Source organism: Scomber scombrus, chromosome 22 (genome assembly GCF_963691925.1).
Source record: "Scomber scombrus chromosome 22, fScoSco1.1, whole genome shotgun sequence".
NCBI classification, from domain to species: domain Eukaryota; kingdom Metazoa; phylum Chordata; class Actinopteri; order Scombriformes; family Scombridae; genus Scomber; species Scomber scombrus.
The window spans coordinates 18421429-18443216 of NC_084991.1; the positions used below are offsets into that span (position 1 = coordinate 18421429).

Sequence of the window (21788 nt, forward strand, 5' to 3'; positions counted from 1 at the left end):
TCTCTCTCTCTCTCTCTTTCTCTATGTGAATACTTGTTTGTTGGCAGAATGTGTCCACCTACAGTTGGCAAAATGACCCGAAAACGAATGAATACCACTGACCCCCCACATATTCTTCTTTAGATTCTGTGAAATGTGTCATGGGCTATACTCAAAGGTTTACTACCATTGAACAAAAGGTAGCGCCTCGCTCTGCATGGGTTCAAAGTCTCTGGTCTCGTTTGTGAGTTTTTCTCTTTGTGCTGTTTTTGACATGTTATACCAGCTTGTAGACATGCTTGGCTGCCGCAGCTTTTTTTGTTTTTACTCCACAAACATGAGCTGTAACTGACCACCCCGTTCCCTTTCTCCCTGTCTTTCTCTCTTTTCTGTCTGTCACTCTCTCTTCTTCTGTCTTACTGTCTTCTTTTTCCTCTATCTCATTCTCTCTCTCTCACTCTGTCTGTCCTCTCTCTCTCCGCTCTCTACTAAGCATGTCCAACAACAGTAAACTCTTGTGTCTAGACTCTGTCCTCTTATTCTCTTTCGATATGTTCTTGTCTAAAGAACAGTATTCCTCTCGTTCTTGGTTCCCTTTATTTGCATTTTGATTAATCAGACACAGGCCTTTACCAAGTGATTTTTGTGAAATACTACCACTGTACTTACAAACACACACTGCATTGGGTTTGACACTGATTTGTACCCTCAATTTACCACTTTTAAATACTTAGTTTTTCTACAATCATCTGAGTGCTTGGTCAGCGGAAAGGTTTGTCTCCTGGTTTCGAATTTTTAAGAAACATTTTTATTTTAAAACCACAATCTGCACAGGCTTACCGTCCAGTTTGTCACCACAGCGATCCAACCAGAAGCCTCTTCTGCCTTTAATCTATTTTATACTTTTTAAGTGTGTTAACTTGAGGCTTTCGCCCAGTGGATAGACTTTAAGTTCAGGCTATGTTTTTTTTTTTTTATTATTCTGTACTATAGAACAAATATACTAATTTTATAATACAGTCTTGGAGATAAAATTAAGTGACGCATAAAGAGGTAGAAGTGAAACTGAACAGAACTTATCTGAAAACTAATTTCTGTTCCTGTGAATATCTATTTAAAACCTGGCTTATTATGAATGTTTGCAGAGGTTTATGTACTGCTGATGTGATGCAGCCAGTGTAGATGAGGGGTAAGGATGACTTAAACAGCAAGCAACAGAGTTCAGTGGCATTACAAGTTATAATTTACTACTAGACATAACTGCATACCTGCACGTGTTTCAAGAGTTTCCCCCTCACTGATAATATTTTTGTATTGAAGCCCCTAAAACTCACCTATTATTGACCCAGACGCTCGATTTTTATCTGAGGTGTTCTCCAAGTGTTCAAATACAAAATGCACACGTCATTACCATATGTGACTAAAAATGTGCCTTTCCCGTTCCCTGTCCCTTTTCCCTCCCTCCAGATCCGGGTGGTGAATGCATTCCGCAGCTCCATCTCCCTCTATGAGGGGCTGGAGAAGCCCGAGTCGCGATCATCAATCCACAACTTCATGACCCACCCTGAATTTCGGATAGAGGACTCTGAGCCCCATATTCCCCTCATAGACGACACCGACGCAGAGGACGACGCTCCCACCAAGCGCAATTCCGCCAGCCCCCGCAACACCTCGCCCACGCCGCCCTCGCCCGCTACCGCCGCCCCTCCCACCGCACCGGTCTCTCCCTCCCTAAACCAGAACAATAATGCTGTGGAGAGCAGTAACCACCTCCTCCCAGAGGGCACCAAATCAGGAACCCCCTCGGCCCCGGGGAGCCCTTTACACAGCCTGGAGACCTCCCTTTGATCTGACCCCCCCCAACCTCCCCTCCCCGCGCCGCACGTTACCATCACTTTTCTACCCGCCGGCCACCAAGGAGCTCAACTCAGACATGAGAAGGAACACTTGAAGAGAGACGAAGGGCTAGAGGGAGAGAGCGGAGTCATCTGTGAGCTTAGCTTGGGCTGGACTAAAAGAACAGCAAACATTCAGAGGAATGTACGGCTTGGTGTGGATGCTTTGGTCTTCTTTATTTTTGGTTCTTATTAATACCCGCCGCAACAAAAGGACTGTCTCCACCCCTCCCCCCCCTTGGTAACTTTTTGTTTTTCTCGGTAAACAAGGGGTGATTATAAACTCAGATTGAAAGTGACCTGTTTTTATTATTCTATTATTATTCTATTTTAATTGAGATGGGGAGGTCCTCCTCCTGGCTTGAAGATCGTCTGTAAGAATTATGAAAGAACCTTTTAGCTTCTCTTTTATCTGAATGGTGTTGTATATTTATCTCTTTGGCCCTTGCTCATTCAAAACTTTATTTCTGCTCCATTGGCTGTTAATATTTTGAGTTATTTATGTTTTTGGAAAAAGCAGGTCTGTTTACAAAGTTTGTAGATACTTTTTTTCTGTTTGTAGGCAAAAGAGCTTCCTGATGTATGATGCAGAAAACTGGGACAGAATAAAAAATGAATGAGAGGATTATTTCAGATACTGCTGTATTTTCAGGAAAAAAAGGGTGTTTTTATATTGAAACTTAACTATTTTTGCCTGCAAGTTTTATTTGTTATATATTTGTAGATAAATATAGAAACTTCTAGCCAAACCGATAAACACTAAGGCTTGTATAGAAAAGAGGTCCACTGTGCGAGGTGTTTTTCACAGGAGAGGGGGACGGGAAAGACCATTCGGGCCTCTGTCCACTAACATTACTATAAATATTTACTTCTTCCATTTCTTGATAGTTTTCATGTGCACAAAACCTTCTGGACTTCTGGATTCTCTTTTCATTCATTATGTTGTGTTCAAGGATTTCCACATGTTGAAAGGTTCACTCATTAAAGGGAGTTTAGAGTATAATCTGGGCCCGTATTTAGCAAGCATCACAGAATCACTCCTAGAGGTTGTGCTGAACGTTTGACAAGGGAAAAAAAAAAAAAAAAGTCTTACCTCAGAGTTGGACATAAAGGTGCTTATAAAGTCACCTTCAGCAGGACGTTTTTAGATTTGTGGCTTTTTACGACACTTGGAACTGCAAAAATGAAAATGTCTTCTTGTGGTTGTTAATAGTTAGAGCACATTCAAAAGAAGGCGATCGAGATCATTTGATGCAGGAATAAGAAAACGGCTTCACTTACTGGGTGTATCACAAGCTAATTTATGCATGTTGAGGCTTTAAAAAAAATTATTTTTGCCAAAACTCTCAAAAGCACTAAAAATGACTTGCACACAATTTACAGTTCACCTGCTTTTTTTTTTTTTTTTTTTACTACCACTTGAGTTCAATCAAGCGCTGTATTGTGAGCTATTCAGCCAGTGCGCCTATTTATTTTTTAATCAGAAGTTCATAGAGACTAAACATGAATGTGCCTTGGCTACAGTAATAATTTAGACGATGCTTTATCCTGCCATTTGCCACCTCCTGGGAACTCCTTACAGATAAAACACTGTTACTCCTACACTTAAAAGTAGGAACAATTATGCCTCATTCTTAAAATGATCAGCCACGTAGGACTATTTTCCTCCCTATGGATGCTTGATAAATATGGACCCTGGTCATCCTTTTTTTTTTAAACTGATACATATTATTTCCATTTTTGTTTTTCACAGTAAAACGTTAGCCCCCTGCTTATGTACAATATCGACATTTGTTTACTCAGGCATAGAAAAAGTATTTAATTTAAAGGGAGTCTATAAAGAAAGAACCTTTTTAACTTCAGACTTTGTGTATTTAGGTAGAGTAAAACATTGTCTTGGTCAAAAGCAAGTGAATTATTTTCATATTTTCATTCAGTCTTTAAGATCATGCTCTAGGAAAACTTCATTTTACTCCTCCGAGTTCTGGTTTGTTGACATTTTAAGAATCAAAAAAACAAAACAACAAAAAAAGAAACCAACAAAAGGAAAAAAAAAAAATCCAAGGGGAAAAAAAAGGATTATTTTTCTTCGACCCTGTCCATAAGTCTCCTCTCACCACGAATAAATGTTGCTGCAGTTGATTTGTTTGTAAAATATTTTTGACACCTGATGTACTGGAAACGCTAAAGAATTGGACATGTGCATTTTTCAAGAATAAAGACTAGGCATACACTGGTATCTATCTGCACAGGGTACTTTATTTCATAGCGTTCCTTGGGGAAACTAATTTTTGATACAAATCACACAAGAAAAAAAATTTACCTTTGTATTTTTATGACAATAACTGATGATACCTTTCATCATACTAAACCAATTTTGGATGATTTGACACCAATCACGTTATATGGGGAGGGTTTTGGCCACTAAAATGTGTGTTGTTCTGGAATATTCATCTCAGGGTGCAAATGGTGTGAAAGAGAACAGGCCTCTTTTTAGTTTTTTTTTTCTTTTCTTTTCTTTTTCTTAATTAAATGTTTGGATCGGTGCTTGTCAACCATACAGGATGACCCGGGCAGCAGGCTGCAGATTCCCACTGCAGCTTTCTGGCCGTCTTCACCTGAAAGGCCGTGGACAGGGGGGAGAAAGGAGTGGAAATGTTAAATCACAACGTTCTCTGAGGAAATAGTTTGTTTTCCAAGTTTTACAGATGACAAATAAAAATAGCAGCTAGGATTGCTTACAAACTGAGAAAAATTGAAAAGACAAGCAGAATCCATATGAGGAGTTTGTTCTGTAGCTTCTTCCTGTAATGGGAACGAATGTTTTTCCATCTGTTTTATGGATTATTATTTTTTTATCTTTTAACATTTGGAAATAAAAGTACTTCATGTCTGTTTATCTTGAGCATTTTAAATGGATATCGTGATTGGATTTACATTTGAAACTTGTCGAGTAATGTGTATGGTTTTTAAAAATAAAAAATGTATTTAGCCTAACTGCAGGGCCATGCTCTTCATTTATCGTGCAGTATTTACATAGTGTGGTCACTGGATGCCTTCAAATGTTAACACTTCAGAGTGCAAATATTACATCTTGCAACCAGTCCTGCTCCTGCTGGGTGCACCTGAAGAAAGCAGCTTTTCTGCATAATGGTGCCAAATGGACTGTAACCACTAGATTACACCCAATGAACAGATTAACCAAAGCTGTTACAGTTAATTATATTCTAAATGTCTGCACAATACCTGCAGCCTGTTTTGATCGTTAAGTCCTTTTTAAAAATGTCTGATCGGGAAACAATGGCTTCGTGGGCAATAGAGCAATAGCAATAATGTGTCATCACAAGAGGAAAACAGATTTTGCAGAACAGTTTTGTTAGAGGTGACATTCACTGAAGTAACAAAGGGGAATTTGTTGTCTACCAGGCTGAGACAGATGATAGCTCAAAATCCATGCAGGTTGGCAGTAAGCATTGCAACAATGGACCCTTTGTTAGGAGCGTTTGGCACAGTTGTTTCTCCTGCACAAGGCCGTCTCTTTCTGCTTTTGTGGAGTGATGAAGCAGGTATAACTTTGGGACATTTACAATATCCAGCAACAGGACAACAATTTTGATGCTTTGTTTGCATGATATATATTTAAATAGACATATGTTGCAACCATAGTTTTGCACATAAATGTATTAACAATGGTTGTTTACATGTTCTTGCCAAACATTAATTTTACATCTGAATGGCAACAATTCACCTGTTGCCAAGAACCTGAACTGCCTCCCACTGTAAGTAATGTTCAGGGCTGCAACTTATTGTTATTCATCATCGTTACTTGTTTATTAATTATTTGGTCTATCCATCAGAAAAAAAAAAAAAAAAAGCCAATCATATTTTTTACAAATTGTTTGTGAATTCAATTTAGCCTATTACAATTACGATGATTGATTTGTTTTGCAAATTCGTTTTTTTTTAAAGACCAAAAACTCTTGCAAGATAATTTCTGTCGATTTACTAATTGATTAATAGTTTCAGTTTTTCTGTATAGCTCATAAAAGACAATATGCCACTGCACACCCGGACCAGCAGGGGGCGGCACGCCTCTCTCCAGGTCCCCTCTTAAAACACTTTAAACCTGGAAACTCTTCGAAGATTGTATACTAAGAAGATGAGTCACTCGGTTTTTTTTTGTCTTGATGGATGAGAATAACTACAACCGACAACACTGCGAAGATTTTCTTCAATCCAATTTAAATAGATGTGCTTTCAAATTCAACCCTTAGTATTGCATGATCACGTTTGATAATCTTTTGCGAGCGAAGGGAGCGGAACAGAGTGAGACGTCTTCTCTTTTCGTCTCCTCTCTGTGCGAAGCGTTGTTTCTCTCCGCCCCGCAGGAATTTATCCCGCAGTAATGGAGCCGAAACACAGGGCGAAGGTCTGCAAGTGACCGGTCGTGACATTTCTGTGAGTACCATAGACTGCTAATGTGTCAGCTTAAATAAAACAAACATAACCTAGAATGAGCACAGAGGAGGTGTTTGGCTCTAATGAGTTGCTCGTTATTACCTTCCTGACTGAAAATGCACCGTGTTAGCTAACTTGCTGTAATGTTGCATCTATAAAATCTTTTTATTAGGGTGTTCACTGCCAGGAAACACAACACAGATGCACATTTATTACCGTATTGTATTACAGTGTAGAGTGCAGGTGTGGAGGCAGAGAGAGACGCCTCCATCTCACCTGTAAGGGAATGAAAATCATCTTATAAAACAACCTGTCTTCTATAATATTCCTCCTGGAGGTCCCTGCACACTGTTGCATGACTCCCGGATCTCTCAGAGGCAGGAATGCGACTCCCCCACCGCTGAGCTCAAGATGAAAGAGTGGTGGATTCATGTGGGCTTGATCTGCATCCCGCTGGTAGCCGTCTACCTGCACATCCCAGCCCCTCAGCTGTCACCTGCCCTGCAGAAGTGGCACAGCGCCGGGGAGGTCTTCCACTTCAGAGGCAGGAAGGTCTTCTACAGAGGTAACAATGTCTCCCCCCCAGTCAAAGTAACAGTGTTAAAATACCTCCATAGACTGCCACAGTGGTGTAATGACATCTAAAATGTATCATCAATTTATCTGTAATTGGCTTTTTAATTCATGCTATCATAAAATAGTGACAGATGTCCATCACCAGAGGCTGATGTGACATAATCCTTGTTTTGTCTGAATAATTACCCAAAATCCAATTATATTCAGGTTAAAATAAACTGCCTTTTCAAAAGGTCCACTATTGCAACAGCAGTTGAAATTAGCCGAGTTGTCATGGATTTTTTTTGGGAGCATTTTAAGGACTTTTCATCAGTTTTGGGGAAAGAATGCACTTAAAGAAGATCATGTGATATGGTTGAAAGTGCAACAACAGCTTAAAAATGGACACGTGTGTGTGTGCGTGCGTGATGGTTTTCTCAGCTGCTGCTTACAATCATATAAAACAAAGAAAAGCAGCAAATTGTCACATTTGAAACGCTGAAATCAATGAATATTTCATAGTTTTATTTGATAAATGACTCAAGTGGATGTATTTATTATTAAAAATGTAATTGTTTAGCCACTAACTGTGATTTTGTCATACATAATCGGCATCTTCATAATCTATTACTATGATATTCTTATACACTTTTTTTATCACTAATTCCAGTATAAAAAATACATTTATACATATTATAAAACATTCCTAAATCCTCAATGTGTCTCTAAGAAGCTGTTATAATCATTATTTTTTTGTTTGTACTTTATCACATGACAAACCCACAGAAAATGAATCTCCTGACGCTGCAGTTTCCCTCATCTTTATAGGGCTTCATAATAACTTCATGCTCATTGTTTTGTTTTTCCGGCCAGGTTCGTTCTAACCGCTCTCGTAACTGTTGCTTGCAGGCACAGCAGGCAGCTGCAGGCAGTTAAAAACCATCGTACACAACCTTCCCAGCATCAAATGGTGGACAAAGTTAGTAAAAAGCTGGTGAACAGAGAGAAGCATTTAACAGCTAAAGAGCCAGATCTTTCCCTCAGGAATTGGCGGAGACCAAAAAAACCAGTCCATTAACTTCCATTAAATGCTAATATGGCAAATGGACAAAAGCACTACCAGCAACTGTTTGCTAACAGCTTGAGTTGTGTTTACAGCTTGTGGTCAACATCATTTATTGCAGGATGTGTGATCATCTTAGATTGTATGTGTTGCCTTTCTCTCCTCACACCAGACTCCTATGGTGCTCTGGGAAGTTCAGATGTCATCATTCTGCTTCACGGCTTCCCCACCTCCAGCTACGACTGGAACAAGGTACGCACTGCACAACACAACAACACCAAAACACAACAACACCAAAACACAGTTGAGAAATGTGGTTTGATTTTGTTTCTGCTGGAGATAAACTGTTTGTTTTTGTTCTCACAGATCTGGGAGCCACTCACCCAGCGCTTCCACCGAGTCATTGCACTGGACTTCCTGGGTTTTGGCTTCAGTGACAAACCAGTGAGTAACAAATGTGTCAGTTTGAATGTTGAATGTTGAATTCTGTTGTTTTTACAGACTAAATTGGATAAACTTTATTTTTCTTCTTCCACACTTATTCTGCATGTATTTTTAACTTATTTTATCTCGTTTCTGAACACCCAGCGACCCCACAGGTACTCCATCTTCGAGCAGGCCAGTGTGGTGGAGGCCCTGGTGGCCCACTTGGGTCTGAGCAACCAGCGAGTCAATGTGATGTCTCACGACTATGGAGACACTGTGGCCCTGGAGCTGCTCTACAGGTGTGTGTGGTGTGTGTGTGTGTGTGTGTGTTTATGCAAATTGCCCAAGAACAGAGTTGATTATTGATGAACCGCTAACCATCATTCCCTCTGTGTGTGTGTTTGTTCCTCTGTTCTGCTGCCAAATCAGGAGTGACCAGAATCGCACAGGTCACCTAACCTTCAACAGCCTGTGTCTTTCTAACGGAGGTACAGCACTGTTTTCTGCAACAACTTTCAAAGTTCAATTCAAAAGATCTTTATTCTGACTCATGTCCTGAATCAGGGTTCCCATTAAAGTCTTTGTCAAAAGGAAAATGGGGTTCCTGTTGTATCAGCTTTGTTACTTACATAAAACAAAGGAACTCACTGTGCTGTTTACTGACAATTTATGGCTCAAGATTGCATCGAAATATAGTTAAAACAAAAGTTGATTCATTGACAAAAAATATATCAATAAAACTTTTGATTGATGATTTAAATTATGTAATGAGCAAAAATAGCAAATATATGCTTCCATCTTCTAAAATGTGAGGATTTGCTGCTTTTCTATGTGTTTATATCTATGTTAAATGAATACCATTTATTTTATGACAAAATATGCTATTTGAAGATATAACCTTAATCGCAGGCCTACACTGACATATTTGAATCAGTGCTGTAAAATTTACGCATGTCTGATTACACTTGAAGGCCACAGGCGGTGCTGACACTTTAATTTCCTACAGGATTATTCCCAGAAACACATCACCCGCGGCTGCTGCAGACGGTGAGTCATCTTTGTTTTTAATTTGAGCCGCTCCGCAGAGGCAGATTTGAAAACATCTGATTAGATTGAACTGGAAGTTAAGGTCACGTGGTCAGCTGTGGTGTGTTCTGCCTGAGACGTTTTTATTTTTTTATCTCCAAAAAGCTCCTCAAGGACTCCGGTTTTCTGGCTCTGATTCTGACACGTCTCACCAACTATATGATCTTCCAAAGGGGGTAAACAGAGCAGAGTTTGGTCCAAAATGAGACATTTAAATATTGTATGTACTAGTATGTAAGTGTTTTTTTTTTTTTTTTTGACTGGTAGGATCGGGGATGTTTTTGGTCCATACACGCAGCCCACAGATGCTGAGTTCTGGGACATGTGGACGGGTTTACGCTTCAACGACGGCAACCTTGTTATGGACAGGTTTGTGTTTGTGGGCTAGCCTTAATTATCTTTTCTGCTTTTCCCCTCTGTTCGCATCTGACTCTGTCCTCTCCCTCTCTCTCTTTCAGTATTCTGCAGTACATCAACCAGAGATTACAACACAGGGAGCGATGGGTGGGCGCACTCACTTCCACCTTCATCCCACGTGAGTGCATCATACATCGTGATGTGGGTGTAAAGAAATTGGGAGTGTGAGAGCGCTCTTGTTGGGGCTGCACATTTCCTGAAGGTGTATTAACTCAACGGCCTCGGCCAGAGAGCCGCTGATGCTAAGCTGCTTAGCCTGTGAGGAGCAGCCTCCTAGTCCATCTGTGATCCGGAGCTCAGGAGGGGAGGGGGGAGTGGTGGTGGTAGTGTGTGTGTGTGCTATTGACACACACAGTATATGAAAACAGCAAAAAGGCAATAACTCTAAGCCAGCTTCTTCTGAATCAGTGAGTAAAGGTGAAAGATTGAAGGGTCAGGCTGTTTAAAAAAATATGTAATTTATAATCCTGTAAATTTCCTCTCTGACTCCTTTCATCCCTCCTTGTCTTTCAGTGCACATGATCTACGGACCCCTGGACCCAGTTAACCCCCATCCCCAGTTCATCCGCCGTTACCAGTGAGTGCCCCGCCTCCGATTCTTAAGCCCTGTTCAGATTCTCTCTAACACACGTCATCCCTCATGACGCTCGGTCAATGTGAACGAGAACAAATTGCAATGAAAGGGGGAAAAAAGGGTCGTTTGAGATAATCTGAACCCCTTTTTTTCTGCTCTACATGTGATTTGATACAAACTAACTCATTGTTTGGCTGTGAAATTATGATTTGATTTTGCGATTTCACCTTGCTGCCTTTTTGAGTTGCTTTTGACTTGCTTCATGGCTGCATAAATAACCATTGCAAAAAAAAGGCAAACATCCAACTTCTTTTTTATTTTTTGCTGTTGCTGTTCTTTTCCTGGTATTTTTCAGATTGACCCTCTTACCCTCTTTTCTAAAGATCTGGGAATCTCATTTGTCTTTTTGTCCACCTTCAGGTTCTCAGCTCATTATTTAGGTTTTTTCTGGAACCTTTTTAGTAGAAAGATGACAGAAAATAAGAGGAGAAAAAGAAAAGATAGATGTGCAACTCAAGTCCCTGGCTGCATTTGAATTTGAATTATGGACAGGGCTTAAAACCCCTCAGCCACCGGCATGACCAACAACATCAACATATTGTTAATGTTTGCCACTTCCCAGACATGACCTGCAGCAGAGCTTTTGTGCCCTTTGTGCATAATAATTGTGTTTATCTGTTGTTCCTGCAGGCAGCTGGTCCAAAGGTCGACATTCACCATCTTGGACGAACACATAAGTCACTACCCTCAGCTGGAAGATCCCACTGGCTTCCTCAATGCATATTTTAATTTTATTCACTCTTTCTAAAGGGGTACAATGTACCAAATGACCATGTCTAAGAGTGAACTTAGAACCTATAAAAGCTGTCTGAAACATATTTGTGTTGCAAAAGAACCAAAGTTAAAAATATGCACATATGGAGCAAAGACCTTCCCTGATGATTGTGACCAGGAGCTAATTTACCAGCAACTCTCCATGGAAGACATGTAAATTACTGTTGTGGAAGACAAAAAAAATGTGAGCTAGAAACCATATTATTAATTGTACTTAATGCAACTGACTAATCTGATGGTGATAGTGTTAATTTAGGAATCCTAAAAAGGAAGCATGATTGCGTTATGTTGGTTGTGATCACTGAACATATCTGTGGGACTTTGTTTTGATTCCTTCAAAAAAAAAAATGTCTTGGTTCTGGAGTTTGGCTCAAAAAGGAATCAGCTGCATTCTGAATGAATTTTGATATGATTTTCTACATTTCTCTTAATGTCAATTGAAAACACTAAATGTCAACTTTTCTTCAAATAAAGCTAGTTTTGTAAAAAAAAAAAAAAAAAAAAAAAAAAGTTTGTTGAATGAAGTCTGGTGCACAGTCAGAATTTATTATAGATTTGACAAATGTAAGATGATTTTCTTACAGCAGAGAAACATAAAGACCAGCAGACAGTATAAAGAAACGCTTTTAAGTTTATATGCTAGAAATAATAAAACATTTATGTAGGTTTTCAGGTTGAATGGTGTCAGCATAACAATCACAATATAGCATTATAATGTTACGGCTGTGAAAAAGTACTCTGTGATGACTCCTTTTCGTCGTGTAGAGATGAAGTCTTTTGGTTGCGTTGGCACGAAGCTGCACCAAGCAGCCGTTTAGCCCACGGAGGCCAGGATGACATCGACGACCGTCTCTTCACTACTGCGAACCGTCACCTGCATGGTGACGCCGTCAGCCAGCGCCAGGCGGGCACGAACCAGCACATCGTGACCTCCCCGAAACACACCTGAGAGGAAATGTAGAGAGCCAATCATATCAGACCAGAGACAACATTTTAAAAAAACAAAAAAACATGTGGAAGATGTTTGTTAAATTGACGTTTCATGTAAAAAGGCATAGAGATTAAGATCCTTATTACATTACGACTGTTTAAATAACTGGTTGATCTACCTTCATATTTTACAGAATGTATAACTCTAAAACCTGAAAGTAATCTATAGCATTTGATGATCACTTGTGTCCAAACAAATAACATTCAGGCTGAATTTAAAGTGAAAAACACTCTTTCAAGACCCCGACAGTAACCACCATCCTGACATCCAACACCCACCAGCAAGGAAGAGGACGTGCGAGTTCTTGTTTTCGGGAACTTTGTCCGAGCGTTCGCATGGCTGCATTCCCAGGAAGCTGATGATGTTACCCACCGCCTCTGTATGAGAAAGCCACCAATGAGTCATTAAACACCGGCTGTCAGTCACTGCATTACATGACATTGCTTAACATATTCTGTAAATTTAAAAGTTATTTGCATGAACTGGTAACTGCTGAAAATTCAACATAACTCAAAGAAAACTTGCATCTATTTGACAAATAAAGCAGCAGTAAAGTAAAGTAAAGAAATAAAACCTTAATCTTTGAACTTTTGGACAAGTATTTGACTTCTGCGTACCGTCTAAAGTGCGTACAGACGCCAAAGCGAAAGTCTCCTCCTTTTCATTTTCGTCTCCCACTTCCTCCCAGGCTGCTCCAAAGTTTGGTTTCAAAACTTTCTGGATGTGGTCTGCGACTGTCACCTCAAGATCCTCCAGCTACAGAAGAGGACAAGACAAGACAAAGTTTTAAAACAAGAAGAGAGGAGTTAGATGCAAAGAAAAGAGGAAACAAAAGAATGATGTGGTTAACACTGATGGAGATACACCAGGCTCATTCTACTTGTTGTGATCTGGACCTGCTGTGATTACGTACCACATATTCATCGTCGTAACCGTCGTCGTCAGGCTCTCCTGTGTTGGGGTCACAGTCTCTGACGAGGTACTTCATAGTACAGCTGAATGTGCAAGACACTGTGGACGGATGAGACACATTAACAACATTATCTTATATGTACACAGTATATGGGAGTTCATTTTGCTGTCCCTGCCCCAATAAGCCCAGTCATGTTGTAGTTTTCCTACCAGCGGTGGGGTCGTCGTCAGGCAGGCGGACCAGAGTGTAGCAAGAACCAGGCTGACTGTAGGCGAGGTTGGCGGCGGGGATGTAGTGTATCACCTCGTAAGACTCTGATGGCTCCATCTGTACTACGACCTGCGACAAAGAATCACAAAATTACAATCACATCGGATTTATTCCTCTGCTTTAGTGCAGCTACTGTCATGTCAAAAACTCTCTTAAAACATGAAGCGCTGGTTCCTTTTGACCATTTTTCTACACCTGGATTGTTTAGCCTTATCAAGCAAAGACTGATCCACAATCCGAATGAAGAATTCTTCAAAAATGGTCTTATTATATCAAAAATGTTAATGAAACCATGCTAATCTCTCAGCTGGTACCTTTTGCAGGAGCTGGTCATTCAGAGTGTTTGTGCAGTCGAACTGGAAGACCATATGTCTGGCGAAGGTGTGTTTGATGCAGCGCACAACGTATTCCGTTTCGGCCTCAGTCAGCTGCACCGACTCAGAAGACTTGAAGAGCGGGCCGAGGGACTGGAACTCTGGGATGGACGCCAGTTGTTCTGTGAGATGATAAAAAGCAGAGACGAAGTGAAACAAAGACCAGGGGAAGACGAGACAGACATCTTATTAATTATATCTAATCAGGCCGGTGTAATGAAGGGGAATACCAGTGTCGTCTTGCATCCTCTGTTTATAGTCTTACCCTGATAAATGTCCTGGCGTGATGGGGCCATCTTCTCTGGCAGCTTGCTGGTAGCAACAGGGGCGATTTCTGGGAAGAGAGAAACAACATCGATCATTTTCTGAACTGAACATGAATGCTGCCTTAATAATGTGATCAATGACCACGTTCTGTTAGCTGTAAATAAACAAATAAGAGATAAGCTGTACCTGATTTCTGTTCTGAGATGGGAGTGGTGGCGAGAGGTACGGTCTTCATATCGAAAGGTTTCTCTGTGGGCTCCAACGTGTACTGGTGAAGGGATTTCTCCAGGCCGGGGATGGAAACCGACAAACCTGAGAGTGACATAAAGCAGAAGGGAAATTAACACATACCCTACATGCTTCCTGGGTTTTTTTTGGGCAAACCGACATCCATGACTTTAAACACAGAGCAGAAGAGTGTGTGTGTCTTACCGTTGAAAATGTACGCAGCATTAAGTGCCTTCTGTTTCTGCTGTAGCACGTTCATGTAGAAAGTAGCTCTGTCACGCACCTCATCATCACTGTCCATCATACACCTGTGAGAGCACATGCATGTTAAAGGCATTAGAGCTGCAAAGATTCATTAAACAGAAAATTTTAATTATTTTGATCATTGATTCATTAATTTAATCATTTTTCGAGCATAAATTCCAAAAACATCTACAGTTCTAGTTGTTAAGTGACTATCTTTGTGTTTTGGACTGTTCATTGGACAAAACAAGACATTTTAATATCTCTTTAGCTGTAGGAGTCTTTTTACAATTTTCTGACAATTCAGACATGATATCAATTTCATCAAGAAAATAACCAGCAGATTATTTGATAATGGCAAATAAGCATTAGTTTCAATCCTAAAATGCATACTGCATCGCTCATTCACTCAAACACAAATGTATAGTACATAGTATATTTTAGCCATGTAGACTTCATTTGTATCACCTGACACCAACAAAACAGACTCATTGTTAATGTTCAAATTCACTAATTTGGGGCAACAACAGCTTCTACAAGTGACAGCACATGAGTGAGCACAGTGACACACAAAAATATATAAATATAAATCATAAATCAAATGTTTTATGTCAGAGTGCAGAGTTATGCAGTCACATTAACTAATGAAAATGAATAAATACCTCTGCATGAGAACCAGGACACTTGGCAGCAGATCATCATTCTGAGCTCCAAATTTAGCTAAAGCGCTGACAGCAGCTGAGGGTGGAAGAAGAAAAGAAAAACAAATGTTTCAAGTGGTAATAAAATGCTGTGAATATTCACTAAATAACAGGATTGGATGGAAGTTACCATCTATTATGCTGCTAAAGTAAGAGGAGTGCTGACAAATAAAAAAAACATTACCTGCACGAACCGCCTCACTCTCCAGCACCACTCGGTTGAAGATGAAGCGGATGTACTTGGAGGGCTGGGGCGTGCGTGGACCCTCTTTGCCCAGCAGGTGCAGGATCTTTGTGGCTAACACAGTGTGCTCGCAGTCCTCGATGAACTCGCACAGGTGAGCCAGACCCGTCTCCTTGCTCTCTGGGTTCTCCTCGATGATGCTGATGATGCAATCCACGATGGCCCGCTTGTACTCGAACCCGCCCTGCAGGGAAGATGAGAGCCAATGAGTAATCAGAACTGAAACACGTGCTGTGGGTAGACTACAACCGACTAAACCTTGCTCATTGCACATGGTCGGTAATATGATTAACACTAATTCTAATAAACCAACTATTAATAAGCTAAACTTAATTTTTGATGCACTATTAACATCAATTAATAGAATTAATGTAGCAAAGTATGTTTATGAAGAATATAATCTGTTTTGCTGAGAAGCGGTCAAACTGTGGTGACAACATTCACGTTTGCATGTTTAATGTTTTTTGCAGGTCAACATCATTTACAACTAACAGGTGTGGTACTGATAAGAAACTCTGTAGAGGCCAAAGTGTGAAGGATCGTCTGATCTGCTTACATCGTCTCGGAGCATGTTGGACAAGAAGTTCATCATGACACTGTGTTTCCTGGGATACTTCTGACACAGAGCGCTGATGGCCTGCACCACCACCACCTGGGGGAAAAAAAAGTATCACGGACAGATTTAGGACGACATGAAATAGAACAAAAATAACAGGATTTTAAAAAAGCTGTGAATCTCATTAGAAATTAATCTTTTGTGGCCACAGAAGCTGAAATCCAGCGGATGACTAGAAAATCCCTCCTCGCGGTTGTATGACTCCACCAACCAGTCAAGTTGCAGTTTACGTACATGTCCAGACTCATTCAATATTTGTAGTGAAGAGTGAGAGAATTTAATAAAAGGTATTAAGTTTATTGTCTTGTATCTGTTCACATGCTCTGTCAATTAAGCTGATTTTGAAAGTTTTAGCCAAGACAGACAATAAGCAGGCATGTCAGACACTTTGTTACACAGAACCATCTGTGTAGGCCCCTTCTGGTGCACAATCTGTCTATCACCATCTTCCCCTGCGAGGCAGCTGGATACACAAGATCATAAGATCATTTGAGAATCCTCCTAGGACTCTGATTGGCCCAAACCACTGGACCAATCAGCGTCTGAACCACAGAACAATATGATTTCACAGTGAAGTTGACCTTTGAACTCTATATGTATGCGAATGGATTTAGTTGTTATCAAATAAAGGTTAAAAAAAAGTCTCACCTTGAACTCGTCTGAGATCTCAGAGACAAACGAGGAGATTTGCTTCATGAGTCGGTCCACGCTGCTCTCACTGCCGGTTTTGAGCAGAGTAGTGATGGCCAGGGTAGCGATGCTGCGGTTTGAGTCGGTGATCAGGTTCTCCAGGTCCAGGTTGCAAGCAGTCACAGCTGACGGATGCTTCATGGCCACCTGGTGGAGCCAAAGGTAAAGTCAGAGAAGTTCATTTAGTATTTTAACACATTACTACCAAAACAATTTAGAATAAATTGTGTCTTGCCAAAAAAGATTTGCAATGAATTATTGTGCATTTGACTCATGTAAAAAGCAGAGAAATCATAAAGAGTTTATTTCCTAAGATTTAACAATTTAACATTTACTAAAATACAACTGATGTGTGTTTATACATAGTTCAACTAGAAATGTAAGGCGAGTGCAGCTTCACCTTGTTGAGGGTCCTGACTGCTGCGTATCTTAAGGCTGCTTTGGGAGAGCTACAGAACAGCTGCAGCACTGCAGGGAGACAAAAACATTCACAATAAGGATCATTAGCAGGTAAAACATGAGGACAGCTCAATTTACAAATCAAATGTGTCAGGTCTATTGTTTTATTGATGTCGAAGTTTATACAAAAAGATTAAAAATGTATGCTCTGAGTCAGACAGGAAAATACACAGAATAATGGAGTAGCAGAGGAGTGAGGTAAAATACTGACCTGATACAGCGGGTGCGAGCTCTCTAGCGGTACAGTTGGGCATGTGGACAATGGCAGAGGCAGCCTCGTACACAACCATTTCATTCTTGTTCCTCAGGCAGCTCTCAATGAAGTCGAACAAGGGACTGTCGTGACTGCAAAAATGCATGAAGACATGACATCAACCCAACAGTCTGTGCCATGTGTTCTTATCCAAATCAGAGATGATATAAATAAAAACAGATAACTTATAAGTCATTGTCTCTACTGTGTAAGTTCTCAGATGTCCCTGTGTGTCTCCACAGGTGCATCAGAATACTGCAGATGAACCTACCCTCCCTCTGTCTCGTCCAGCAGTTTGCTGGCAATCCGGATGAGCATGCAGTAAGCAAAGGGAGACTTGAGACCAGACTTGGTGAACTTGTTGAGCATCTTGGTCACAGCGAGACGGTCGTTCTTCCTTAGGTGATATAACAGACCCAGGGCATGGTACTGTAGGACAAGACACAACAAAACAACAACTTTAAATTAGACATGATTAAAATGCTTTTTTCACCAGTTCAGATCTATAACTTCAATGATTTTTGGTGTATTTTCTTTTGAATAATTTATTTTACGATTCATACATAAAATAAATGGTTCAAAGTAACACAAATTCTCAGCTCTTTTTGTGCATCTGTTTTACTACCTACCTGGACCATGATATTGTCACTGGAAGCAGCCTCCTGGGCTTCATTCACCCAGCGCTTCACCACATCGTAGCTCATCTTCACCATGTGCTGAACAAACACAAATGCATAAAGACTTCATTACAAACTTCACCAGCAAAGCGACATCACATTACAGCCATCTCTTATCACGTTGATAACATACACAAAAAATAAATGTACAAATGTCAAGAAAACAACAAACTCTTCTTGTTGTATGTAAAAAAAAAAACTAAAAAAAAAAACAAATCCACATTTAACTACAAATATTTTACCTAGATGAAATTTGAAACTGTGCCAAGTCTTACCAGTGAGGAGACCAGGGCTGAACTGGACACACTGGGCACCTTGTCAACAATAGCCTGCTTCATGTATCTCTCAATAGCCTGCAGCATGGTGGTCTGTATGGAAGGAAGGAAAAATTAGCAAAAAGTGCTTCAACTCTTGTATTTTTCTGTGTTAGATAGCAAGGTGAAGGAAGTGATGGGATGAGAGGAAAGGGAAGCAAAGGAGCAAGGGGAGCACTCACATCTGTAATCCTGCAAAGTGCTCTGATAGCAGGTCCTCTGTACACATCTTCCTTCCCAGTCATGTCTTTGGTCAGGCTATAAAATAACACACAGGAAGTAAATAAGACACACTGTCACCTGTTAAGACACAGTGAGTGTGACATAAATGGTGAAAAGGTATTATTAAAGTTTAAAATAATGTATTGTCTCCTGCGTAAATGTTACCACAACAGCCTGGTACAAACCTGCTGGTGACAATGATGACATCCTCAGAGATGTTGGCCATCTCTTTGATAGTCAGGTAGCACATCCTTCTCAGGGTTTGCTGAGAGAAAGAAAGTAGTTTAAACTTACTGCACTCCTATGTTAACATTACAGATACAATTGTTTTGGGCTGCTTACACTAAATTAAAGCAAGTGAAAAAAAATTAACCACTGACAAAACCAACTCAAGACTAAATGAATGTTGTCTTACATCATTGGATTGAAAGAGCCTGGTCATCGCAAAGAAGGCCTCGGTGGCCTCCGTGGTCCCAAAATGCTCCCCCTATATGAATAAAGCCAAGAGTTAGAGAGAGTAACAATTCAACACATATTAATACAGAGCTACTGTGCGCTTTTGTCAAGCAATCTTTTACCTGGTTGAGGAGGTAAATAATCTTGGTGAGTATGTGGAGACATCTTCTTGGGTTGATGGGAGTCTCATTAAAGATGCGTGCCTATCAAAGATAAAAAAGGGGACGCTTAAATTAATTTTAGTGATTGTGGTCTTGTTTCTTCTTGTCATATCTCTCGTCTCATAAATGTGCTGTTTTAAGAAAAAAACAGGTGTAGACTTACCTCCTGCAAAACGGCACTCTTCTCCAGATGTTGGAAAGGGTTTGACCCACTTCCTAAATGTCAAAACAGTAGGGTCAGGCGTCTGAGAGCATGACAACGCTTTGTCTTATAATTACTTTGCAAAATTATATGTGAAGCCAGCAAACGCAAAGGACACAGAGGTGACGCTGTCATTGTGCAGCATTCATTCAATGGATTAGAAACTAAAATACACATTTAAACTTGTAGAAATATACCTTTTACATTAGAAGCATGCCTGAAGCAAGATGAATAAATCTACATTTTGAGCTCATGGTTAATGAGGACACGTCTATTAACAAACAAAACAACTTCCAGATCGCAATGCTAATACGAGTCCGGTGACGCTACACTCAGCAGACTCGCATTGGCTTTAAAGGTCCTTAAACACTAAATATACCTTTACAACATCCACAATCCACAATTTAAAGAGACTACCTAATACATAATCATACCGTAGCTTGCTAACCACGGTTACAGTCAGGTTTATTTACCCTGACAGCTTAGCATAAACTGCAGCCTGTCAGCTAACAGGCTAACTCGGCGTTAGCTCACAAAGCGAGAAGGCAATTTTTACAGTCTTCAAACGCCGTCACGGTTTGAATGAATAACTCTCCAAACTTACCAGACTCCTCGTCCTTCTTATCAAACTTTTTAATCATTGTGTCGGAATGAAGTTGACGGAGGAGAAGCAAAAGATGCTCTCAGCCTCGATCATAAGAGAAGCTACTTCCACGTAGCCAAAAGGGAAACTCTCTTCCTGTTGGACAGTCCACGTCGACGGAACCTACGTCAGTGCCACCACACGTCATGACCGGAAGGGGGCGCTGCTCGCAAGTTTGAATTTCACCAAAATAATAATGTAAGATATATTTTTTTATTTTGCGCATTCTTTTTGTGTGTTTGCTTTGTTTTTAATATATATCTATTTAACCCAACTTTTATGTCCGGTTTTAGGCCTACTTCAACACTCTTGTTTTTATTGTTTTATTTTCCTCTTATCTTTTTTTCCTTTTAATACACCTTCTAACATGTTGTGACTTTATTTTATTCTTTCCCAATTATTTTTTATATATATATATATACATTTTTATTAATCTTTTATTACCTTTATTTTATTTGGGTGTTCTTAATTTGTACATTTTTATCCTACCTCTGGTGTTTCCTCGCTGCAGATTCATGAGTTATGATAGTGTTTCCTCAGTTCCTGTTTTTATAGATGTTTTTCTGTTTGTTTGTTTGTTTTGTTTTGTTTTTTGTTTGTTTGACTATGTAAAGCACTTTGTGTTACATTACGATTCATGAAAAGTGCTATACAAATAAAGTTGATTGATTGATGTATTTGATGTATTTGATTTTCTATGTCCTTTCTGGTTTTGTTAAACTGTGTTTTTGTGTGTGATGGTTTTCCTGCATTCATGTATTATTTGTGTGTGTTGCATATTTGGCCAATAAAGTTGAAAAAACTATTTTTAAAAACACGTTAGATTTTTTTCCCCCGGGTATCCAGTTTCCCAAATTAAATGAACTGATAAGCATGAGGCATTTATAATCGTGAATTTAGAAATAGGAACACGAGGTTGTCCTAATACCAGTAGCCTCTGGGTCTGGGAAGTTATCAGGAAGATTAAAAAGTGCTGAAAGTGGCCTAACATTAAAGCATTTGGACAAATCTTCAAAGTGAGTCAAGTTCAAAAGCATGAATATAAGGACGCTCATTAATTTGCATTCATACACACAACTGGGTGACCTGGATGTAGTTACTCCAAATAGCCACATGATGTCGACATTTCTCTTTATCCGGAGTATTGTCTGAGGCAGCTGAACTACATGACCCCAGCTTTTAAAACCCAAAAGCTGCTTTGCTTTGATTTGTAGGAATAGGCACATTTATAAGCTGCTGAAAATATTATAATAAACTCTAATATGATATATCACTTGGCTGGTGACATTCCCAACTCTGAGCGTTATATACAAACTAAACTCAAAGTAATGTAAGTTCATATGATGACAGCTAAACTAATCAGGTCTTGCAAGAAAAATGCCTTTTCTGAAAATATTTTTGGTATTCCTTGATAGATAGGTAGTAGAGCTTGGCAGATATGTAGCTATATCTATGTCTGAGAGTAAGAAAAAGAATATATATTGACAGATATTTGTCTTTTAAAAATCATAAACACATAACTTGGACATTTTTTGAAGAGGATCCTTTTAACTTAGTTACTGGAGAATTGTAACTGG

At 39.8% G+C, this 21788-nt stretch overlaps 3 protein-coding genes across 5 annotated transcripts in view; 2 read left to right on the forward strand and 1 right to left on the reverse strand.

Annotated features, from left to right (window-relative positions):
• atp2b1a (ATPase plasma membrane Ca2+ transporting 1a) overlaps positions 1-3910 on the forward strand; it is a 42352-nt gene extending 38442 nt beyond the window's left edge. For all 3 annotated transcript variants that reach the window (XM_062443880.1, XM_062443882.1, XM_062443881.1), the window contains one exon: positions 1447-3910. In XM_062443880.1, coding sequence (XP_062299864.1) covers positions 1447-1827 — 381 coding nt within the window. In that variant the 3' untranslated portion in view covers positions 1828-3910. The remainder of the gene's footprint in view (positions 1-1446) is intronic.
• Positions 3911-6251: 2341 nt separating this feature from the next.
• On the forward strand, positions 6252-11771 carry mest (mesoderm specific transcript). Its single transcript, XM_062443884.1, has 12 exons — positions 6252-6332; positions 6670-6897; positions 8123-8202; positions 8317-8394; positions 8539-8675; positions 8806-8864; positions 9383-9423; positions 9568-9638; positions 9730-9831; positions 9921-9997; positions 10393-10456; positions 11144-11771. The coding sequence occupies exons 2-12, from the start codon at positions 6744-6746 to the stop codon at positions 11259-11261; spliced, it is 981 nt and encodes a 326-aa protein (XP_062299868.1). The 5' UTR covers positions 6252-6332; positions 6670-6743; the 3' UTR covers positions 11262-11771.
• A 47-nt stretch (positions 11772-11818) lies between these two features.
• On the reverse strand, positions 11819-20295 carry copg2 (COPI coat complex subunit gamma 2). The gene is made up of 24 exons (XM_062443890.1): positions 20173-20295; positions 19530-19582; positions 19328-19408; positions 19165-19236; positions 18935-19014; positions 18710-18785; positions 18489-18581; positions 18166-18252; positions 17808-17965; positions 17495-17628; positions 17225-17292; positions 16783-16971; positions 16075-16170; positions 15459-15702; positions 15236-15311; positions 14535-14638; positions 14289-14414; positions 14101-14169; positions 13776-13957; positions 13401-13530; positions 13192-13289; positions 12896-13034; positions 12557-12655; positions 11819-12232 (listed from the first exon to the last, which is right to left on the reverse strand). The coding sequence occupies exons 1-24, from the start codon at positions 20207-20209 to the stop codon at positions 12102-12104; spliced, it is 2622 nt and encodes an 873-aa protein (XP_062299874.1). The 5' UTR covers positions 20210-20295; the 3' UTR covers positions 11819-12101.
• Between the last annotated feature and the right edge of the window lie 1493 nt (positions 20296-21788).